The sequence below is a fragment of the Neurospora tetraspora genome, assembly GCF_033439725.1.
Source record: "Neurospora tetraspora strain CBS 560.94 chromosome Unknown B0H65scaffold_2, whole genome shotgun sequence".
Taxonomy (NCBI): domain Eukaryota; kingdom Fungi; phylum Ascomycota; class Sordariomycetes; order Sordariales; family Sordariaceae; genus Neurospora; species Neurospora tetraspora.
Window position 1 is genome coordinate 6,602,563 of NW_026944384.1, and position 17,202 is coordinate 6,619,764.

At 53.5% G+C, this 17,202-nt stretch overlaps 6 protein-coding genes and 1 non-coding gene across 7 annotated transcripts; 6 read left to right on the forward strand and 1 right to left on the reverse strand.

Annotated features, from left to right (window-relative positions):
- Positions 1-562: 562 nt before the first annotated feature.
- B0H65DRAFT_440914 (uncharacterized protein) lies at positions 563-1,420 on the forward strand (the record flags this gene model as incomplete). Its single annotated transcript, XM_062825490.1, has 1 exon — positions 563-1,420. The coding sequence occupies one exon, from the start codon at positions 563-565 to the stop codon at positions 1,418-1,420; it is 858 nt and encodes a 285-aa protein (XP_062685413.1).
- A 131-nt stretch (positions 1,421-1,551) lies between these two features.
- On the forward strand, positions 1,552-3,772 carry B0H65DRAFT_569806 (uncharacterized protein). The gene is made up of 2 exons (XM_062830425.1): positions 1,552-3,109; positions 3,226-3,772. Exons 1-2 carry the CDS (start codon positions 1,682-1,684, stop codon positions 3,424-3,426), a joined length of 1,629 nt encoding a protein of 542 aa, XP_062685414.1. The 5' UTR covers positions 1,552-1,681; the 3' UTR covers positions 3,427-3,772.
- A 934-nt stretch (positions 3,773-4,706) lies between these two features.
- Positions 4,707-5,825, forward strand: B0H65DRAFT_547096 (uncharacterized protein; the record flags this gene model as incomplete). Its single annotated transcript, XM_062829488.1, has 2 exons — positions 4,707-5,073; positions 5,146-5,825. The coding sequence occupies 2 exons, from the start codon at positions 4,707-4,709 to the stop codon at positions 5,823-5,825; spliced, it is 1,047 nt and encodes a 348-aa protein (XP_062685415.1).
- A 2,562-nt stretch (positions 5,826-8,387) lies between these two features.
- Positions 8,388-9,665, forward strand: B0H65DRAFT_144868 (uncharacterized protein). The gene is made up of 3 exons (XM_062820986.1): positions 8,388-8,826; positions 8,883-9,400; positions 9,463-9,665. The coding sequence occupies exons 1-3, from the start codon at positions 8,572-8,574 to the stop codon at positions 9,545-9,547; spliced, it is 858 nt and encodes a 285-aa protein (XP_062685416.1). The 5' UTR covers positions 8,388-8,571; the 3' UTR covers positions 9,548-9,665.
- Positions 9,666-10,420: 755 nt separating this feature from the next.
- B0H65DRAFT_t108 lies at positions 10,421-10,492 on the forward strand. The gene has a single exon. It is a non-coding gene; the product is annotated as a tRNA-Gly (tRNA).
- Positions 10,493-10,922: 430 nt separating this feature from the next.
- On the reverse strand, positions 10,923-13,041 carry B0H65DRAFT_144901 (general substrate transporter). Its single transcript, XM_062820988.1, has 5 exons — positions 12,709-13,041; positions 12,465-12,644; positions 11,553-12,392; positions 11,268-11,498; positions 10,923-11,184 (listed from the first exon to the last, which is right to left on the reverse strand). Exons 1-5 carry the CDS (start codon positions 12,902-12,904, stop codon positions 11,069-11,071), a joined length of 1,563 nt encoding a protein of 520 aa, XP_062685417.1. The 5' UTR covers positions 12,905-13,041; the 3' UTR covers positions 10,923-11,068.
- A 2,946-nt stretch (positions 13,042-15,987) lies between these two features.
- Positions 15,988-17,012, forward strand: B0H65DRAFT_144891 (Rhodanese-like domain-containing protein). The gene is made up of 2 exons (XM_062820987.1): positions 15,988-16,492; positions 16,556-17,012. The coding sequence occupies exons 1-2, from the start codon at positions 16,313-16,315 to the stop codon at positions 16,859-16,861; spliced, it is 486 nt and encodes a 161-aa protein (XP_062685418.1). The 5' UTR covers positions 15,988-16,312; the 3' UTR covers positions 16,862-17,012.
- Positions 17,013-17,202: the final 190 nt, after the last annotated feature.

Sequence of the window (17,202 nt, forward strand, 5' to 3'; positions counted from 1 at the left end):
TTAGACGTCACGATACCCCAGTTTTCGCGATCGTCGAAAACCTTGATACGGCCATCTTCCACTCGGGGGAAGCCTACCGAGTCACTCCACGCCTCTTGTGATTCGACAGAGTTGCTATGCCGGCATGGTGGATTCTCCTTGGAAAGAGGTTGCGTACCGAACATGGATGGGGGTCTAAGGGAGACAGACAACGCTGCCGGACGGTATCTTGAATACTGGTGCAGAAACCAAGTGGACATACACAGAGAACATGGGCAGCTGAAGTTTGGGGTCCTGAAGGCAGACCCGTCGTCGAGGCACACCGGTCTGATTCTTCCTGGTCAAAGTAGGCCCCTTTCTGAATCGTCAAGCCAATATGGATGAAGATATCATGCATCCGTCGCGGGCGGGGAAACCCGTTTGTGGATTTTGCCGTCTTGGGGGTTGTTTACTCATCACACGGCAAATGTTAAATCGCCGAGGCCGTATTTTATGTTCAAACTGGACAAGTACGTTGGTTCCCACGACCTTACTAGTTGAGTGCCAACCAAGTCAGTCGAGAGACTTTTCCAGCACCACAACCATGTTCGTCCCGTTATCATCACCCTGGGCATTCCTCGCCATCCTCGCATCGAGCCTTATCCCAGCCGTTATCGCGGCCTGCAGTCGAGATGAACTCCTCCTCACAGTCGGCCAGTTCCTGCTGGGACTGACCATGGGCCAAGCTGGCCCCTTGGAAAACATCGCCGACGACTTCCAATACGTCGAAAACAACAAACCCACCGTAATCGTCTCGGGAATCTTCAACAACATCCTCAAGATCGACTTCAACCGCACCATCATCGACATGACCACCTGCTCAACCTTCACTGAAGTCGTTTCCGCCATCTCCTTCAAGCCCTTTGTGCTCGGCGCTCAGATACGTCACTCCCCCAGCGACAACAGCGTCTACAAGATTGACACCATCGTCTCCACCACGGGCTCATGGCTCTTCAACGCCAGTCGAACCCTTCAATACGCTCGGCAAGAAAACTGGCCTGTCATTCCATCTGCTCAGCGAGACACCCGACAGACGCTCCAAGCAGCAGCTGATGCCTATTTGGACATGTGGAGCAACAAGAGTGCTATTGACGCGGTCCCATGGGGGACGCCATGTGCACGGCTAGAGGGGAGTGTGTATACCGGAAAAGGGGCACCGGATGATTCGTGCAAAGTGGGCATCCCGAGCAACAACACACAGCCGCCCAACTCTGACCGGCGCTATGTCATTGATGAGAGCATGGGGACTGTGAGCGTGCTTTGCAACTTTGAGCACCTGGGGAATGCAGCGGATAGTCATGAGTTCAGGTTGGAAGGGGGCAAGCTGAGATATATCCATACGATCACTGTTGCGGATAGTTCCGCTTGGGAGAGGGAGGTTGGACTGTCCGCTCGGCTGTGATGAGGAGATCATGCTTGGGGAAGGTATGAGTGAGGCTCATGGCTAGGGACACACAAAGTTTGCGTGTTCTTCTTCCATTTGTGGGAAGGCGGCCGGGTTCAGAAAACATCAGCGGACTTTGCAATTGCAGTCCAATGAGTTTTGGCATGGAAGTATCACCAACCTCTGCACAACCCTTCAGTCGCTAATAAATACCTATCATCACTCAATGTAATTCCCAGGCATCACATCTTCAGTTCTGCCCTTACATAGTCAAACGCCATGTTAAAACGCCTCTCTAAGCTCTTCAACATGTCCACCACCACTTCCACCCCCGAGTCCTTCTCCCTCTTCCCCCTCCTACCCGGCGAGCTCCGAACCCTCATCTGGAAACACGCCGTCGATCCCTACCGCGTCCTGCGCATAACCCTATACCAACAGGACTTCCCACCCATCACCCAATTCTTAGGTTCCTCTCGTTACGGCCCGCCCTGGAACGTAAAAGTGGGCTGTACCCCCCAGCTCAAAGAAGCCACGAGACACGTGCGCAATCTGATGCAGGTTTCCAGGGAGGCTTATAAAGACATTATGGACTATATCCTGCCGGATCGGATTTACGTAACGGTCGATTGGGACCCGCCCTATTTGAGGGAGGGGGTTACTAGAGGTAAGTATGCTTCTAAGAATGCGAAGTCGAGGATGGGGGAGAAGGTGTATAAGATTCCGTGGAATAGAAGGACGGAGAGGCTTTGTTTGGAGGTGGTGCATCTGAGTTGGGATGATGTGGAGAGGAGGAGGATGGGGGTGATGGAGGAGATGCCTAGGGGGAGCGACTTACCTGCGCCGCCGGTGTGGGTTAATGAGGCAGGGTATGAGCCGTTTGGTGATGTCGAGCCTGACTCGGAGTCGGACCCCGATGAAAGCCGCGATCCATCACGGCCCTCGGCGTTTTACGTCCCTCCCGCCGACGCCATCGCATCAGTCCCTGTCCCTGACCCAGACCCAGATCGAGACCTGGACCCCAGAGCCCACGGCGAGATCTACATCCCCCACTCCCACGCCCAAGCCCTTTGCCAACGACACATCAGCCTCGCTCCCACCTTCACCCACCTCAACCCTGTCGCATACGGATCCTCCAACCCCCTCCTCATGCTTTGCAAAATCCTCCGCGTCACCAACATAACCATCATCGACGACTCCATCCTCAATGACAATGACCCCGCCAACCGCCCCGCTGGCCCCAGTCCAGCATGGGTGGATGAGCACAAAGTGCTCCATGAACTGGGGATGGCGGAGTTAGGCAGGTTGGGCGCTGCCTTAGGCGATCTTCTCGAGGAGGAATCCCAGCAGGCGGACGGCCAGCAGGGAGCTAGCACAGGGTCAACGTCAACAACCCAAACCCAAACTCAAATCCAAACTCCCCGCACGGTTCTAGCCCGCGAACTCCGCACCATGACACTTACTCCCTCAGACCTCGCCAAGATCCGCTTCTTCCGCGTGAAAGACCTAAACCCACCACCCCAAAACATTCGTCGAAACGCCCGCGAAGCACAACGAGTAGGAGGAGAGTGGGGAAACGGCCGCTCTGGCACCTGGGTTATAGCATGGGGTGAGCAGCATGCACCGAGTAGAAGGGAAGGGGAATATGGTGGGTTTGGCAGTACAAGGGGGTGGTGGTCGGGACCGGGGGCGGGGCCTTGGGGGTCCGGAGTGGGATACTCGAACGCGGCAGTGTGGAGAGGGGAATTGGAGGGGTCGGGGATGGGGCCGTTGGATTTGGATTTGAATTCGGAGCCGGGATTCGGTCAGGGGATGGTTACCACTAGGGAGGCGGCGGCGGTGGGATTGGGGTGGGAAGCTATGGGCGCGGTGGGCGGGATGGGCGCCGGTATGGGCGGCGGGATAGGCAGCGGGATGGCGGCGGGATGGTGCTTGATGTGTCACCGCCGGTGACGTCGGTGTCGGTGGGACCTTGGGGCTCGGGGTCCGGGTCGGGGTCGGGGATGTCGGGGTTTGAGTGGTTGTGAATGGCCGAAGGTCGGGAGTTGAGATTCGGGGAAATTCGGAGGGGGTCGGGCTGTTGAGGTGAGCGGCGCAGGAGGCCGAGAAGGATGGAACGGGAAGGACACTGGGCAGGACTGGCTAGAGGACAAAGCACTTTGCTGCTGGTAAGCGGTGATGAAAGTGCCTCAACAAGCGACACTTCCATTGGCAGCCTGGCATCACCAGTCGGAAATTTGGAGGCTTGACGTAAGTTGTACCACGTCCGTCGGAAACTGCAAGTCCGAAGACCGAAGTCCGCCACTCGTGGCTAGAGGTAGAGATGTTGCGTTATTATTTTTGGCTACCTGCTACACTATAATTGAGACTGACATCGACATTGAGTGCATGTGCTCTTCTGGCATGTGTTGTGCCTGGATTGTGGCGCACTTTGTTCCTTGATTGTTCCCGAGACAGCCGTGTCTTTGTTTGGTGTAGAGGGTGAGACAAAGGGGGACGGGAAGAGGACAAAGGGGGCGGTTTTGGGAAATTTGGAAGACGCAGGGCTCTCGGATGTTCGGTCTTTGAGTTTGAACTGCCAGGAAAGCCGTTATCGGCTGGTATTAGACGTGATGGGAGGTCTTGCTGCGGGACTTGATGATTCGCGATGTAAAGTGGAGGAGGGCCGTGGTGATGGCATCACGCCAGCCATGCTTGGAGTTGATGGGCAATACCTGAGGTAGTCAAGTTTTGCCGGCTTGCAAGATAGTTTGAGCTATATTCTTTGATCTTCGTTTATCATCACACCAACGCTAACAATCTTTACAGGCTCGTTGGCAGTCTTGCCGCATTACCATCACGACACCTGCATCATCATCCAAGATCCCAAAACATCACCACCACCTTCATCAACATGGACACTCCATTCCCAAGGATCCCGCTCACTATCAATCTTTTTGTCTTCCCCAACTTGGCACCACTCAAAATGCTCACGAGCCAATACCACTCCCTCGCGACTTCCAGCCACCCACCTTGGCGGAACTGCCCTCCTGACTGCACTCACACAATCTCGAGAAACGGCACCCGCTTACTATTGTTGTTTACATCCTTTCACCCCCTTTACCCCTGAGACGCATATAACTTGCAGCGCCATCACAACAAGGAATATGTCATTAGTCCCTCGATAGTCTGGTCCTAACTCACAAACAACATCGCTCGCTGCAGCAGGACATTCGCTTTCCCCAGTCCTTAACCAATTTAACTTCCTACCAACTACTAGTACCTTCGTTTCAACTGACAGATCACATACTACATCGCACCATACACCATGCATCAACGCTCGTTCAAACCGACGACCAAACACCGCGCCACCAGCACCAAGACTGCCCTCTTGGGACTGTTGATGGCAGCGCCGGGGGTCTGGGTCGATGCAGCTCCTGGTGTCAGCCTCGACGCTGTGGTGGCCAACAAGCTGGAGGCCAAGAGCCACCACGGTGTTGGAGATGTCGACAAACCTGTCATCATCGCGGCTAAGAAGCCGGAAGATGACGACCCCTGGTTGATGCCAGCCAACAAGTTCTACGACAACTACCTGGACAACTACTGGGCAAATCGGAACCAATCTTCTGTGCATGGGCGGTCGTCGCTGGTGGGAATGGCTCACAGAAAGAGGACTGTGCCGAAGTATGATTCTGGTATGTATCCCCCTCCCCCTTTCCCTTCTCACAACATAGTTCACCCAAGAGACTAACGCCAACGGAAAACAGCCCTCTACTGCGGCATCTTCGCCACCGGCTACCGCGAAGACATCTCCTCCCTCCTCTGGGACTTCCACACGCAAAAAAACATCATCCACTACATCGTCGGCTGGCGCGAGTGTCGCCGCGTCGCCTGCAAGAACACGTCCGGCATCTACATCTGCAACGACACGACACAAACCGTCCGCGTCACGGGCGAGCGCATTTATTCCTTAGGCAAAATCCCCAGCGACAATTGCTGCCACCAGGGCCCGCCCGAGAACCCGACCAAGAAAGCCGGTCATGGCATGAGTGGCCAGAAGTTCACTGGCACGGGGTTCAATGTGATTGTGGCGTATGCGAATTGTAATAAGGGCGAGATGGAGTATAGACCGCAGATGGGCCCGGAGGATAATCCGTGGGGACCGAATTTGCAGTGTTTTACGGAGTTTTATGGGTTGAGTCCTAGCCCGACGAATGGGGATGTGGTGACGAAGAGGAAGAGGGACGGTGTGGTGGAGGAGAGGGAGTGGGAGTTGGTGGATGATGGGACCGGGGTTATGGATTTGAAGGAGAAGGAGGTGAAGGGGGTGGTAGAGGAGAGGGAGGTTGAGGAGAATGAAGTTGGTGGGGATGTGGATGTGCTGAAGCTGGAGGAGTGGGAGATGAGTAAGAGGGATGAGAGGGCAGTGAAGAGGTTTGAAGCTTGATGGAGAAGAATGTACACAAAGTGAGGTGGGAAGGAGATTCGTTTCTTTCGTTGTATAAACTTGTCATAGGTAGAGGTCGTCGTGAGAGCATCTCTGTACGATAGCTGCCTGTCTTTTTGGAGGAACACGGGGATATGAGGTTGTCGTCGTCTGGCCTTTTCCGATACCATTTGAATTGCAGTTTCCTTCTTTAGTCATCCCATCAATCCCACCTTATCTGATCTAATCTGATTCCCCTTCAGTACTGTATCCAGTCAAATTGCGTCTCACACTGCTCGTTCCTGGAAGTCGATCCGTTTGGGAAGGTGAAGGTAGCATGAGGGGACTATCGTCTGTAGGTTACTTTGGGAAGCACCGCCGCACGGAACGACGACGTACATGTGCATGAAGCGTCGTGGGTGCAGCGTGACAGGGGAATAAACGCGGGGTAACACAAAAGATAGGAAGGGGTTGTACCAAGGCTTTTCTTGAGGGAAGCAAGTCGTGGGCGTCGTCTCTAGAGCGTGTTAGGAAGTTCCTTGGTGTTGTGGCGTGGTGTCTTGACTGGAGTGTTGGTTGTTGAAGACCAAGGAAGATGCCCTGACTGCTCTGCGAATGCATCATGTATTGTCACTTTCTCTGCAGTAGCGTTTTTGATAGAGGATGGAAAGAAGGAAGTTGCCAAAGGTCTGGAGTAGCAGCCGCGTCATTCTTCATTTCCCAACTTCCTTCCAAACATGTGGTCCCATCCCGTCCATGTGTCCAACCTGTCCACGTGCCTTTGCGGGAGGACTATTGGCTGCTTGTTTTCCAATATTCGCCTTTGCTCGTTTCACAACTTTTGCACCAGGAGTCCTTTAATCTACTCTGTTACCTATCGAATACGATATCGAAGCCGGGGCACAGAGCATTGACAAGGCAATTTGACTCGTAGCTGGACGTCGACCATTTGGGAAACTGACAGGTAAAGTAAGGTAGGTGACTGGAGATATCGCTGGTTGCGAACCGAGTTGATGAACCAATTGCTGATAGGATTCTGATAGTCGCCTCAACGCTCTCACTTGCATTCGTGCACCATGGTACGGTTTTGACGAATCCAGGTTGGCCAACTTCTTGCCCGGACGAACCCCCGCGGACCGCGCCAGTTCCCGTCAATGGCTTGATGAAAATGGGCAAGCCAACACCCTCCCTCTCGCTCATCCTCCCGACTCACCACCACCGTCACCCACCCACCACACGGGCCGTGATGCCAAAAGTGGAATGTCAGGCACGACAGCGCAGAAAACCATCAAGCCACCAAGCAACGGGGAAACCCGTCGACGGTTGGTGAGAAGCTTGTTGGTTCTTGAAGTCTGGTCTTCGAGGGGAAATGCAACCCTCTTTTGTCTCTTGTCTCTGATGACTCTGCGGCGAACACAGGGGGTCTTCAGAGGGGGACGCCACACAGTGAACTGTGAAGTGCCAATAGCGCCCAGCGTCGGCCACCTGCCCCTGCCCCGGGAGGGGGATGGAGATGCCCAGCCTTGCCAGCTCCCTTATTGAGCGCAATCGCATACGCTGATCGGCTTGGCTCGAGCTTGGCAACTGCCCGATTAGGGAGGTTTCATTGAGATGCCTGTGTTACCCAACCATCGGTCGTTAACCATGCTGGAACCATCAGCGACTTACAGAAGACCATCAGTCAAAGTTTCGCTTCTTCCAGATCGGCATCGGAGACTTCTGGGTTAGCGTAGTGCTTGTTCCTGCCAACTGCCGCCCGAGGGCCACTCATTGGTTGCACGGGGAATGGAGGCGAGGTTCGATCTGGTCAACTCGTCCGCGCTTGGCCGACCTCGGGATGTGGTCCTCGTATTGTTCAACCAGGGGAGATGAAGACAGGGAAAGGGACGGAGATGGTGGATGGGGATTTCACAGTCCGAGGGGTTGAGGCTTGTGATGCTTTTGTTGCGGTTTGTACAGTAACGTGACGGGAGGTAAAACGATAAGTCGGACGGCAGAGATGATAAGGGAACTGACACGAAATGTGCAGGAAATACCTACCTAGGAATGGTCATGGTGAGAAAACACTGCCTGTCCAGATATTAATGGATAGAGGTAATATCTTGCTGACACTAGCATCAGCTCTGCATATAGCTTGTACATACCTATTGTTCTCACCAAACAAACACACAAACATGCCACCCATGACAGTAGCCTGTGACAGGCGAGTGGCAGGGCTCGAGGCAGGGGACGTGGTGCCTCACGACAGGTGTGGCGCGAACCATGCTGTGCACTTTTGTGTGTCCTCGGGTTATTTCACACGGCCACCCACACGGCCTCAACCACAAGTCATCCACTCACTCCCCTGGATCGGCAGAGCGCTCAATGTTACCTACTACCTGCCTTCACCAGTTCTTGACTTGGCCAGCCTCATGTGAGATGCGGCCTGCAATGTCACCCCAGATAGCCGAACTCAAAGCGACCTACACTAGGATCCGATTGGGAAGGTTGTCGGATTCGACCTTCCAGAACCTGTCAACTGCACCGAAACATGTCCATCTCAATGTTATCGACGGCTCGAGATGCATGGCGTCTGTCTTTGACTCGCCTGGACTCACTTTGGAGAGGCTGAGGACAACGAAGGAACCATCTTGTATAAAGACTCGACAATGACCCCGATCAAGATGAGATATTCCCTTCCCTCCTCAGGTCATCCTCTCCATCATCCATCCAGACAATCCATCAGTTGTATCCCTCAGGATCACTTCCTCCTTCTCTCTAGCCCATCATGCAGATCAAGTCTCTCCTCCTCGCGGCCGCTGCTGCCCCCGCCGCCCTCGGCGCTGCCGTCAACACCATCAAGCCCTTCAACTGCGGTACCGATTCTCCCTCGCGCCAGCACATCCAGATGACCAAGGAGCTCGCTGAGAAGGAGGCTGCTTTCGCTGCCGCCGGTGGCATGTCCGCCCAGGCCACCATCAACGTCAACGTCTACTTCCACGTCGTTGCCGCCTCCACCTCGCTCAGCGATGGCTACGTTACCGTATGTCACCTTCTTCCCCGGATTCTTCAGACCGCCCACTAACACAATGAATCCAGTCCACCATGATCAACAACCAGGTCTCCACCCTCAACACCGCCTACGCCCCCCACAACATCCAGTTCACCCTCAAGGGCACCGACTACACCGTTAACAGCAACTGGGCCTCGGACGGCTCCGAGCTGGCCATGAAGAAGGCGCTCCGCAAGGGCACCTACAAGGACCTGAACCTGTACATCCTCAAGGACCTCGGCGACGCCTTGGGGTACTGCTACTTCCCCACCTCGGTCACCTCCAAGTCCAACGACTGGTACTACGACGGCTGCTCGATTTTGTATTCGACCCTCCCCGGCGGTTCCCTCACCAACTACAACCTCGGCCACACCTCCACCCACGAGATCGGTCACTGGTTCGGTCTGTACCACACCTTCCAGGGCGGATGCACGGGTAACGGCGATTATGTGTCGGATACCCCCGCCCAGGCGTCGGCGAGCAGCGGGTGCCCTACTGGACGTGACTCTTGCCCGAGCCAGGCTGGTTTGGATCCTATTCACAACTACATGGATTACTCTTACGAGTATGTATTCCCTTTTTCCACCAACGTGATTTGAGGACGATAACTGACATGATGAAAAACAGTACCTGCTACATTGAGTTCACCGCCGGCCAGAGGACCCGCATGACCTCTTACTTCAACCAGTACCGCGCCAACGCTTCCGTCTAAGTGATCGTAGGATAGTCGTCGACTCTGCAGCAGTCATGGCTTGACTTTTGTGATCAATCCCCCACGACGGTTCGCGGTTGTATATAGTGACCTTACCATATGTTCCTGATCTGCAACGATGGATGATGGATGTCTATAACGATGAGATGATGAGAGATGGATGATACCTGCCTGGAGGATGGAGAGGAGAGATACCAAACCAAAATGAAAATAAATCGTCTTCTGATGAACTTTCTTACCTGTTCTTGTTGACCGTGATCGTGATCGTGATCGTGCTTCCGTCCGTTGTCAGACTCCTGTTCCGGTTCTCCCAGCCGGATGGCTCGTAATTCTCCGTCCTTCTGTTGATGCATCGATGCCGGCAGTCGTGACTCGCTGAGTTCCCGCCGATATTGAGAATTGGCGACAGGCTTCGTTGCCGAAGAAAAATGAAGTCGAAGTTGAAAATCGGAATAAGCAACTCCACGCAGAGCATGCGAAAAGCATGCAAAGATGACAGCTGCCAAGCACCATGTGGGAATAACCTCATGTTAGGGGTGTGACGCGGACGTACTTGGCGTCAACATGCGCAGCGCGCCCCTCAATCGACTTGTCGTGATCGATCGCGCCGAAATTCTCTTGTCGCACTTGCTTTATCCCCGATGGACAGTCGCTGGTAAATAAAAGTTGAAGATCCGACCCTGCATTTGCGACGTTGCTGCAACGTTGATGATGAACAGTGATGAACAGAAGATCCGGTGCAGGAGCCGAGCAAACGAATTGATGCAGGAAAAAGAGGGGTTCAACCCCGTCTGCACCACCTTTGCGCTGTGTGCGGGATGGCTTGATTTGGTGTATGTAAGCACTCTGCTGTGCACCTATTTCCAACAAAAAGCGCCAATGGTCTAACGGCTAGGATTCATCCCTTCCAAGGATGAGGTGGGGGTTCGATTCCCTCTTGGCGCATCTTTTTTGCTACTTTTTTCTTCCTTCTTTTTTGGTTGGATATGTTGTTTGAAGCTTTTTCATTTCATTTTTATGTTTTCTTTTTGACTTTGGTTTTTTTTTCTTGCTTGAGTTCGGAAGGGGATTCACGGAATCTGGGTTGATGTTACGCGAGACGGATCGAAATCGGTGGTATCATATTTTTGTCGTCTTCTTGCCCAAAGATCAGGTACAAAGGCATCGTGATTGCTACATTTTCTCTCGCTGAAGGCAGATGCGCAGTTCGTCTTATGGGTGGGGAGGTATGAAAGAAGTGATGAACGCATGCATGAATCTGGGCTAGATATCCACAAGTTCATCTGATATTCGCGACACCAGAACGGCACCAAAGGGTTTCGTCATCACGAAACATCACCAGAGAAGATGATCGGGGAATCGAGACAAAAATTCACCATTCATCATTCTTGGCAATTGTCTGCTATAGAAGACACCACCCTTTGACTTCTCCATTTGGTCCCTGAAAAAGGCAGGGCAGTCAAGATTTACCTACCAAGAGACCATCCCTTCCTCCCCACCCATTTACCCTCCACTAATCGATCAAACCTGCTTCTCATGAACAACAGCGTGCTTCTCATCATCCAATTCTCCAACCCCATGTTCAGTCTCCACCCTCTTCTGCTGCAACTGAGCCAAGTCTTCCTTATTCTCAAACACTGCATCACAGCCTTCGTTAGCAATAACAGCTCACCAATCCAGTTTCTCTCAATCCTTATAATGGGGGCCCAGGTGCACTCACAGAAAGCCAACTCCTCCAAACTGCGATTCGACGTCTCAGGCCACAAGAACCAAATGAGCGCCGCCTCCACAAAGATCCAGCAGCAGTACACCAGCAGGTACTTCCACCCAATGGCCTGGGTGCCGATGGGGTTGACGTTGGTACCGAAGAACTGCGCGGCCTTGCCCCAGAACTGGAAGATGGCGATGCCGCGGGCGCGTTGGGCGTAGGGGAAGATTTCGATGAGGTAGGCTGCCATTTGTTAGCATCTATAACACAAGGAAGAGGGGAAGTAGGATGACTGACTGTAGGTAAGAGCGTTGAAACACAAGTTATAAGCCGGGCTATATGCGTAAATCCAGAACAAGCTGAACTTGGCCGCCACGGGATTCTTGTGCGCAATGAACACCGCAGTACAAACCGTCCAGCCGACATAGACGGCCAAAATGGAAAAGATGCCCGTCAGGTACATGGTCCTGCGCCGGAACCTCATGACCACCAACGCGGCACTAACACCGCATACCAAGCTCCAGCACTGATTACCCAAGTTATACTTGGTCTGGAAGCTGGGGTCCGTGTAGCCGATCAACTTCAGAACGTCTCCGAGGAAGTAGGAAATAACGACATTGCCGGAGAGTTGAGTGAAAAGGCCGAGCAAAGAACCGATGAGCACGCGGCGGCGCATACCGGCGGTCCGGATCATATCCGCCCACGACTGCTTCGAATGCTCCAACTCGATCTCGAGAGTAACTTTGATCTCGGCAATTTCCGCTTTGACGAACTCACTATCCGCGTTTCCTTCGGCGTGGTAGTGGATCAGCATGTTCTTCGCTTCCTCGAGGCGGTCTTTACTCATCAAATATCTCGGAGATTCCGGAAGTAAAAAGACAAAGATAACTTGGAGGAGGGAAGGAGCCATTTGAAGAAGGGAGGGAATTCGCCATGACCAATCGTTCTTGATCCGTTGAGTACCATACGTGCAGCCGGCGGCTACGATGGCGCCGATGAAGTAGCAGGCGTTGAAGAGGGAGGTTAGAATGGGACGTTCCTTGGGGTAGGCGAGTTCGCCGATTAGGCAGGAACCGGCTACAATGGCGTAGGGGAGACCAAAACCGATGATGGCGCGGGCAATGATGTACATGGGGGCTGGAGGACGTTAGTATCGTTGAGAGAAGGGGTGGTGACCACTGTAGTTGGCTTCAGCAGTGGTGGACATACCGTTCTTCGAGAAACCTTGGATAAAAGTGCCAATGATCATGATGCAGGAACCGAACATGATGCACCATCTCCGACCAAAATTATCGTTAATCAGCGGGATGAAGGGCAGGCCGATGACGGAACCTAGAGGGAGAGCAGAAGCGAGAATGCCGCTGTAGGCGCCGGTTGGGTGACCGAAGTCTGTTTACTCTCGTTAGAACTCTTTTCCCCTCAACTCCTTCTGTTATTAAGATGAAGGACTGACATTCTTTCCAAGCAGGCAGCAACTGCGCCGAGTTGATAATTTGCGAATCGAACCCGGATGTCATCTCGATACCGATGACACAGGGGAAAAGCAACAGGTACATGTTTCGCAGATGGGGCTTCTTCCACCATGGAATGGGATCATCCATTGCCATCCGGTGGATGACATTGTCAGATTGGGGGCCGCCGCCGACCATCTTGACGGTCTGTGGTGGTGATTAGCTAGTGTTGGTGTAAGTGGTAATTGATGCAGGCGAAGGTGATGGCACGGTGTAGAGACCGGGCATAGGGAGAGAAGGAAGCCTTAAGGGAAGGGGAGATGTCAGGGACCGAGCCGTGCATATATGGACTGGCAATGCTTCCCGTCAGGTTGATCTCTCCTCAGCTCGTGTCTGGCGTCTGGTGGAACCCGTGAACAAGTGACTTGTGCCAGGCTGTATGTTGCCTCTTCGGATAGTAAACAATATGGAGAATGGGAAACATAACTGGCTGGGACGGCCCGATGGATCGGAAAGGTGGAGTGATGGTTTGCTCTTGGTTCGATTCCCACGATGTTCATCTCGCGGCAGGCGAATTCTTCCAGTGGAAGCAAGTCCTAGGGGGTTTTCGTTCAGTTCTGGGTAGGCCTAGGCAAGCCGGACCTAGAACCGGACGGATTCTCCATATTGCAACGTGAACACAAGAGAATGGCTGGACGCAGATCCGGGGTCTGATGGTGGCCCCGTGGTGTCTATCCCTGACAGTCGCCTCTCGTTTGAGCTGTCAGCCGCCAGACAGGCAATGACTTGCAGCCGGAAAGAAGGAGTGCGTGAAATGATGGTTTAGCCTGTGACATTGAAGTCAGTGATTGATCGAGTACAGTAAGGTCCAGTTAGGCTGAAGCCCATCGCCCAGAAGGACAAGAGATCCGGCATGCATGGTGTAGAGGGAAGAGGCCCACCACCCACCCTAGCCCCCTTACGTCCAAATACCATGTGAATATCAGCCTAATGTACCTTACCCAACCGCCGCTGGTGAACGGCACGGCATGTGTGGCATGCGCGGTTCAACACCAAAATGCCACCCTGCCGACCAATCTGCAGAGCAAATAATACCGCTCGGCGTTATTTAGTCTTTCCCATAGCAACCCATAGTGCTATCTGCATGCGTGAGACGGGATGAGTTCCGGTAATGGTGTAAGGTTGGTATGTATTGTCCGAGTTCGACGGGGAGAAAGGAACGAAGAAGTTTGGGAGATGGCGTGGTGCTTCTTGAAGTGTTGGGAGTCGACGACATGTGTTGGTTGATATGATGGACTTTTTCGTAGCTCGACGGTTCGAATGGGAAGATTATCAAGTCTTTGTACCATTCTGTATCGTCAGCAATCGTGCTTTGAGCCGCGCCAGTAACCTTCCACCAGCCGTGCAACATATCTGACCAACGAAGATGGATGGACTTGCCGAACTTCCGCAGACGACCACTCCTGTCGCGGATATCGCATGCAATATCCAGCCCGCCATGCACTCAAAGTCCAATGTCTGATCGGCAGAGACTCTCCCTTGTGCTCATTGCAGCTGAGGTTGAGGGACGGGACGGTTGTTGATCTGGGGCGAGAATTTGAACAGCAGAGGTATGGGGTGGGAGAGGCGAGAATTGAGGAAGCACATTACCATGCTAACAGAGGGGCGCTTTTGTAAGAGGAGTAGCAGTAAATCAGTATGCCCGATGTTGTTGGAGGGAAAACAAAGCTCTAAAGCCGTGGGGTGAGCTTCAACCGATGTCCTATTCGATTCGTCAAGCAACTCCAGAGATGTTGGGGTGAAAAAGCAATTTCTGGATTGGAAAATTTTGCGTATCAAGCTCCAATATCGCTCCTTCCAGATCTCGTGAAATAAAATTTTCTCGGGGTTACGAAATTCCACCACGGTTCACTCCTTCCATCCTCGCATGTCAGGTGTCCACCTGCTCTGTGCTACTCCTTCCCCAGTTCCAGCCTTTTGTTCCCCTGGTCACGAGTTCTCTTGGAAACACCAGCATCCTTCCATAGAGGTACCATTGTCTGGTATTGGTGTCAACCACATGAAGCCATTCATGGAATCCATGGCCACTCACTCACTTGAGATCCCCATCTAACACTTTCCGCAAGGACTCCAAGGACAGTATCCGGTTTCGCAGTAGTTGGAGCAATAGCATTGCCCACTGCTGCAATACCCGGTGCCGCCGCCGCACGTCTTGAGAGCGGCCAAGGCTTTTGGGTCCATGGAATGCGGATCGAAGACGGGAGCGGGAGCTGCGAGTATCGCAGTGGCGAAGAGGGAAAAGATCAAGGCGGACTTCATGGTTGATTGGTCGTTACGTGATTGAGGATATCAGAGACTTGGTGTGGAGAAAGGGCTTGTGAGTTGGTAAGGAAGAGATAGTACGGTTCCCCCTTCTTATAGCTCTAGTCCTGCCTTTTGACCGGAGACCACTTAGATGGCCGTTGATGGCCATGAACACCGACGTCTATCTGCCAGCGTTGTGGCGATGGAGTCCTGGAAGAGCAAGCCAGCGATGCCGACAAGTTCCAAGAAGCAGGTGCAGCCAACATTCTATTAAACCTTCCTGGCTCGACTCATGAGACTCCCAGCGTCCCAGCAATCCGGACCCGTAGGCATCTTCATATGGAAGTAGTAGAGGCTTATATCAAGCCGAACAATCGCAACGGCGAGCGGACAGGCACAAAGAGAGACGGATAAAAGGCTGTACTTGTTGGATCTCGCGGCTAGCGGTGTTTATTCCCCGCCCAGAGTGCAGTATATCGTACAAGAGCTGATCCAGTAGGCGAGAAAGAGTTCGCAGTGACTGGTCACACAAATCGACACCACGCCGCTCGTCCGGGACGACATTACCGTTCCCGCTTGCCACGCGCAAGATTGACAAGTTGGCGTCGGACGCCCACGCAGCAGCAGGCTGAACAGCCAAGGGGACAGACATACTGTCACCAGCCTACATCGCTGACCCCCCCTTGCTGCCCTTTCCCTTCTTCCCAAGCGCTCCACTCCAGACCTTCAACTCCTCCATCCAATACTCCTCCACGTCTTTCGGACCTCGTCATTTCAGTTCTTGACTGGGAGCCACTGGCAGACGGCAGGCATCCTATCATGTTCAAAACGCTTGACGGGAAAGTTGATCTGGAAAGGGCGAGCTACCGAAGGGTTCCTGGCGGAGACACTTGAGCAGCTACCTAGGTACGTAGCGAGAGTTCCAACAGGCAAATCCTGCATGGGAATGATGCTTCATCATTGTATTCGACAAATCCTTTCTAACCAAAAGTCGCTGCGGAACTCGATGGTGATGTGTTGATATCGTCAACATTGAACTCGTAGTGTCCCAAGAGTCGTGATGTTTGACAGCCAGGATGATTCCGGACAAACATCGGGCATCCTCGGCATGCCCCTCAATTGACCAATCAGAGGCCTTTCTGGTGACTAACCGCCAAGGATGGGGATCCTCGTTGCGTGAGTGATGTGTTTGTTGTTCAACAGCTTCTAATCTTCCACGGTGGTGTAACTCCTCGCGTGTAACATCGATTCTCGTCCGTTCGACACATTCACTTCTGAAGTCGTCAAGGTATCGTCGAGAAAATGTCCACAGCGCCAGAGACCGAAACCAAGCCGGCGCCATGGTACGCCGCCTTCCCCGAGCCTCAATCCGACCTGATGAACATCTCGCGCGCAGAGGTGCTGGAGATGCTCAAGGGCTCGACGGGTGAGGTTGTCGGGAAGGACTTTGTGCTAGTCGATTTGCGGCGGAATGATTTCGAGGTTCGTGATGGCGTCCACCCCTCTCCCAGCGTTCAGCTCGCTAACGCCAAGACCTTTTTATAGGGCGGCACAATCCGCGGCTCGATCAATCTCCCCGCCCAGTCGCTGTATCCGACTCTTCCGACTGTTTATGCCATGTTCAAGGCGGCGGGGTTGAAGAAGGTGATCTTCTACTGCGGCTCGTCAACCGGCCGCGGCAGCCGCGGCGCCCGCTGGTTGTCCGATTACCTCCTCAAAGTAGGCGACGAGTCTATTCAAAGCTTGGCTCTGTTCGAGGGGATCAAGGGCTGGGCGAACGCAGGGCCCGAGTACGTCGAGTGGATGGAGGGGTACGATGCGTCGGTTTGGGAGAGGCTGAAGAGCCAGTGAAGGACACGGAGGCGGGATTGGTGGATTACGGCCGGGGGTGGTTCGTCGATGGCGGTGGTGGTGGCCGTTGTTGATGGTCGAGAGGGGTGGGAGATGTGGGAGATGTTGAAGAGGTAGAGGGACGCGGAGGAGCTTGTTGGGACGTTACCCGTGCTTGGCTGAGGGGACTGTTGGGTGGCAGACATGGTGATTGTTGACGATGGGGATGAGGGCATTCAGGATTCAGGGGTCGTGTTTACAGCAACATGAAGGTCATCATCAAGGAAGAGGGAATCAACACAGATATAAATCCCAAATGCCATCAAGAGACAAGGACATGGGATGATGAGGCGATTTTGGAG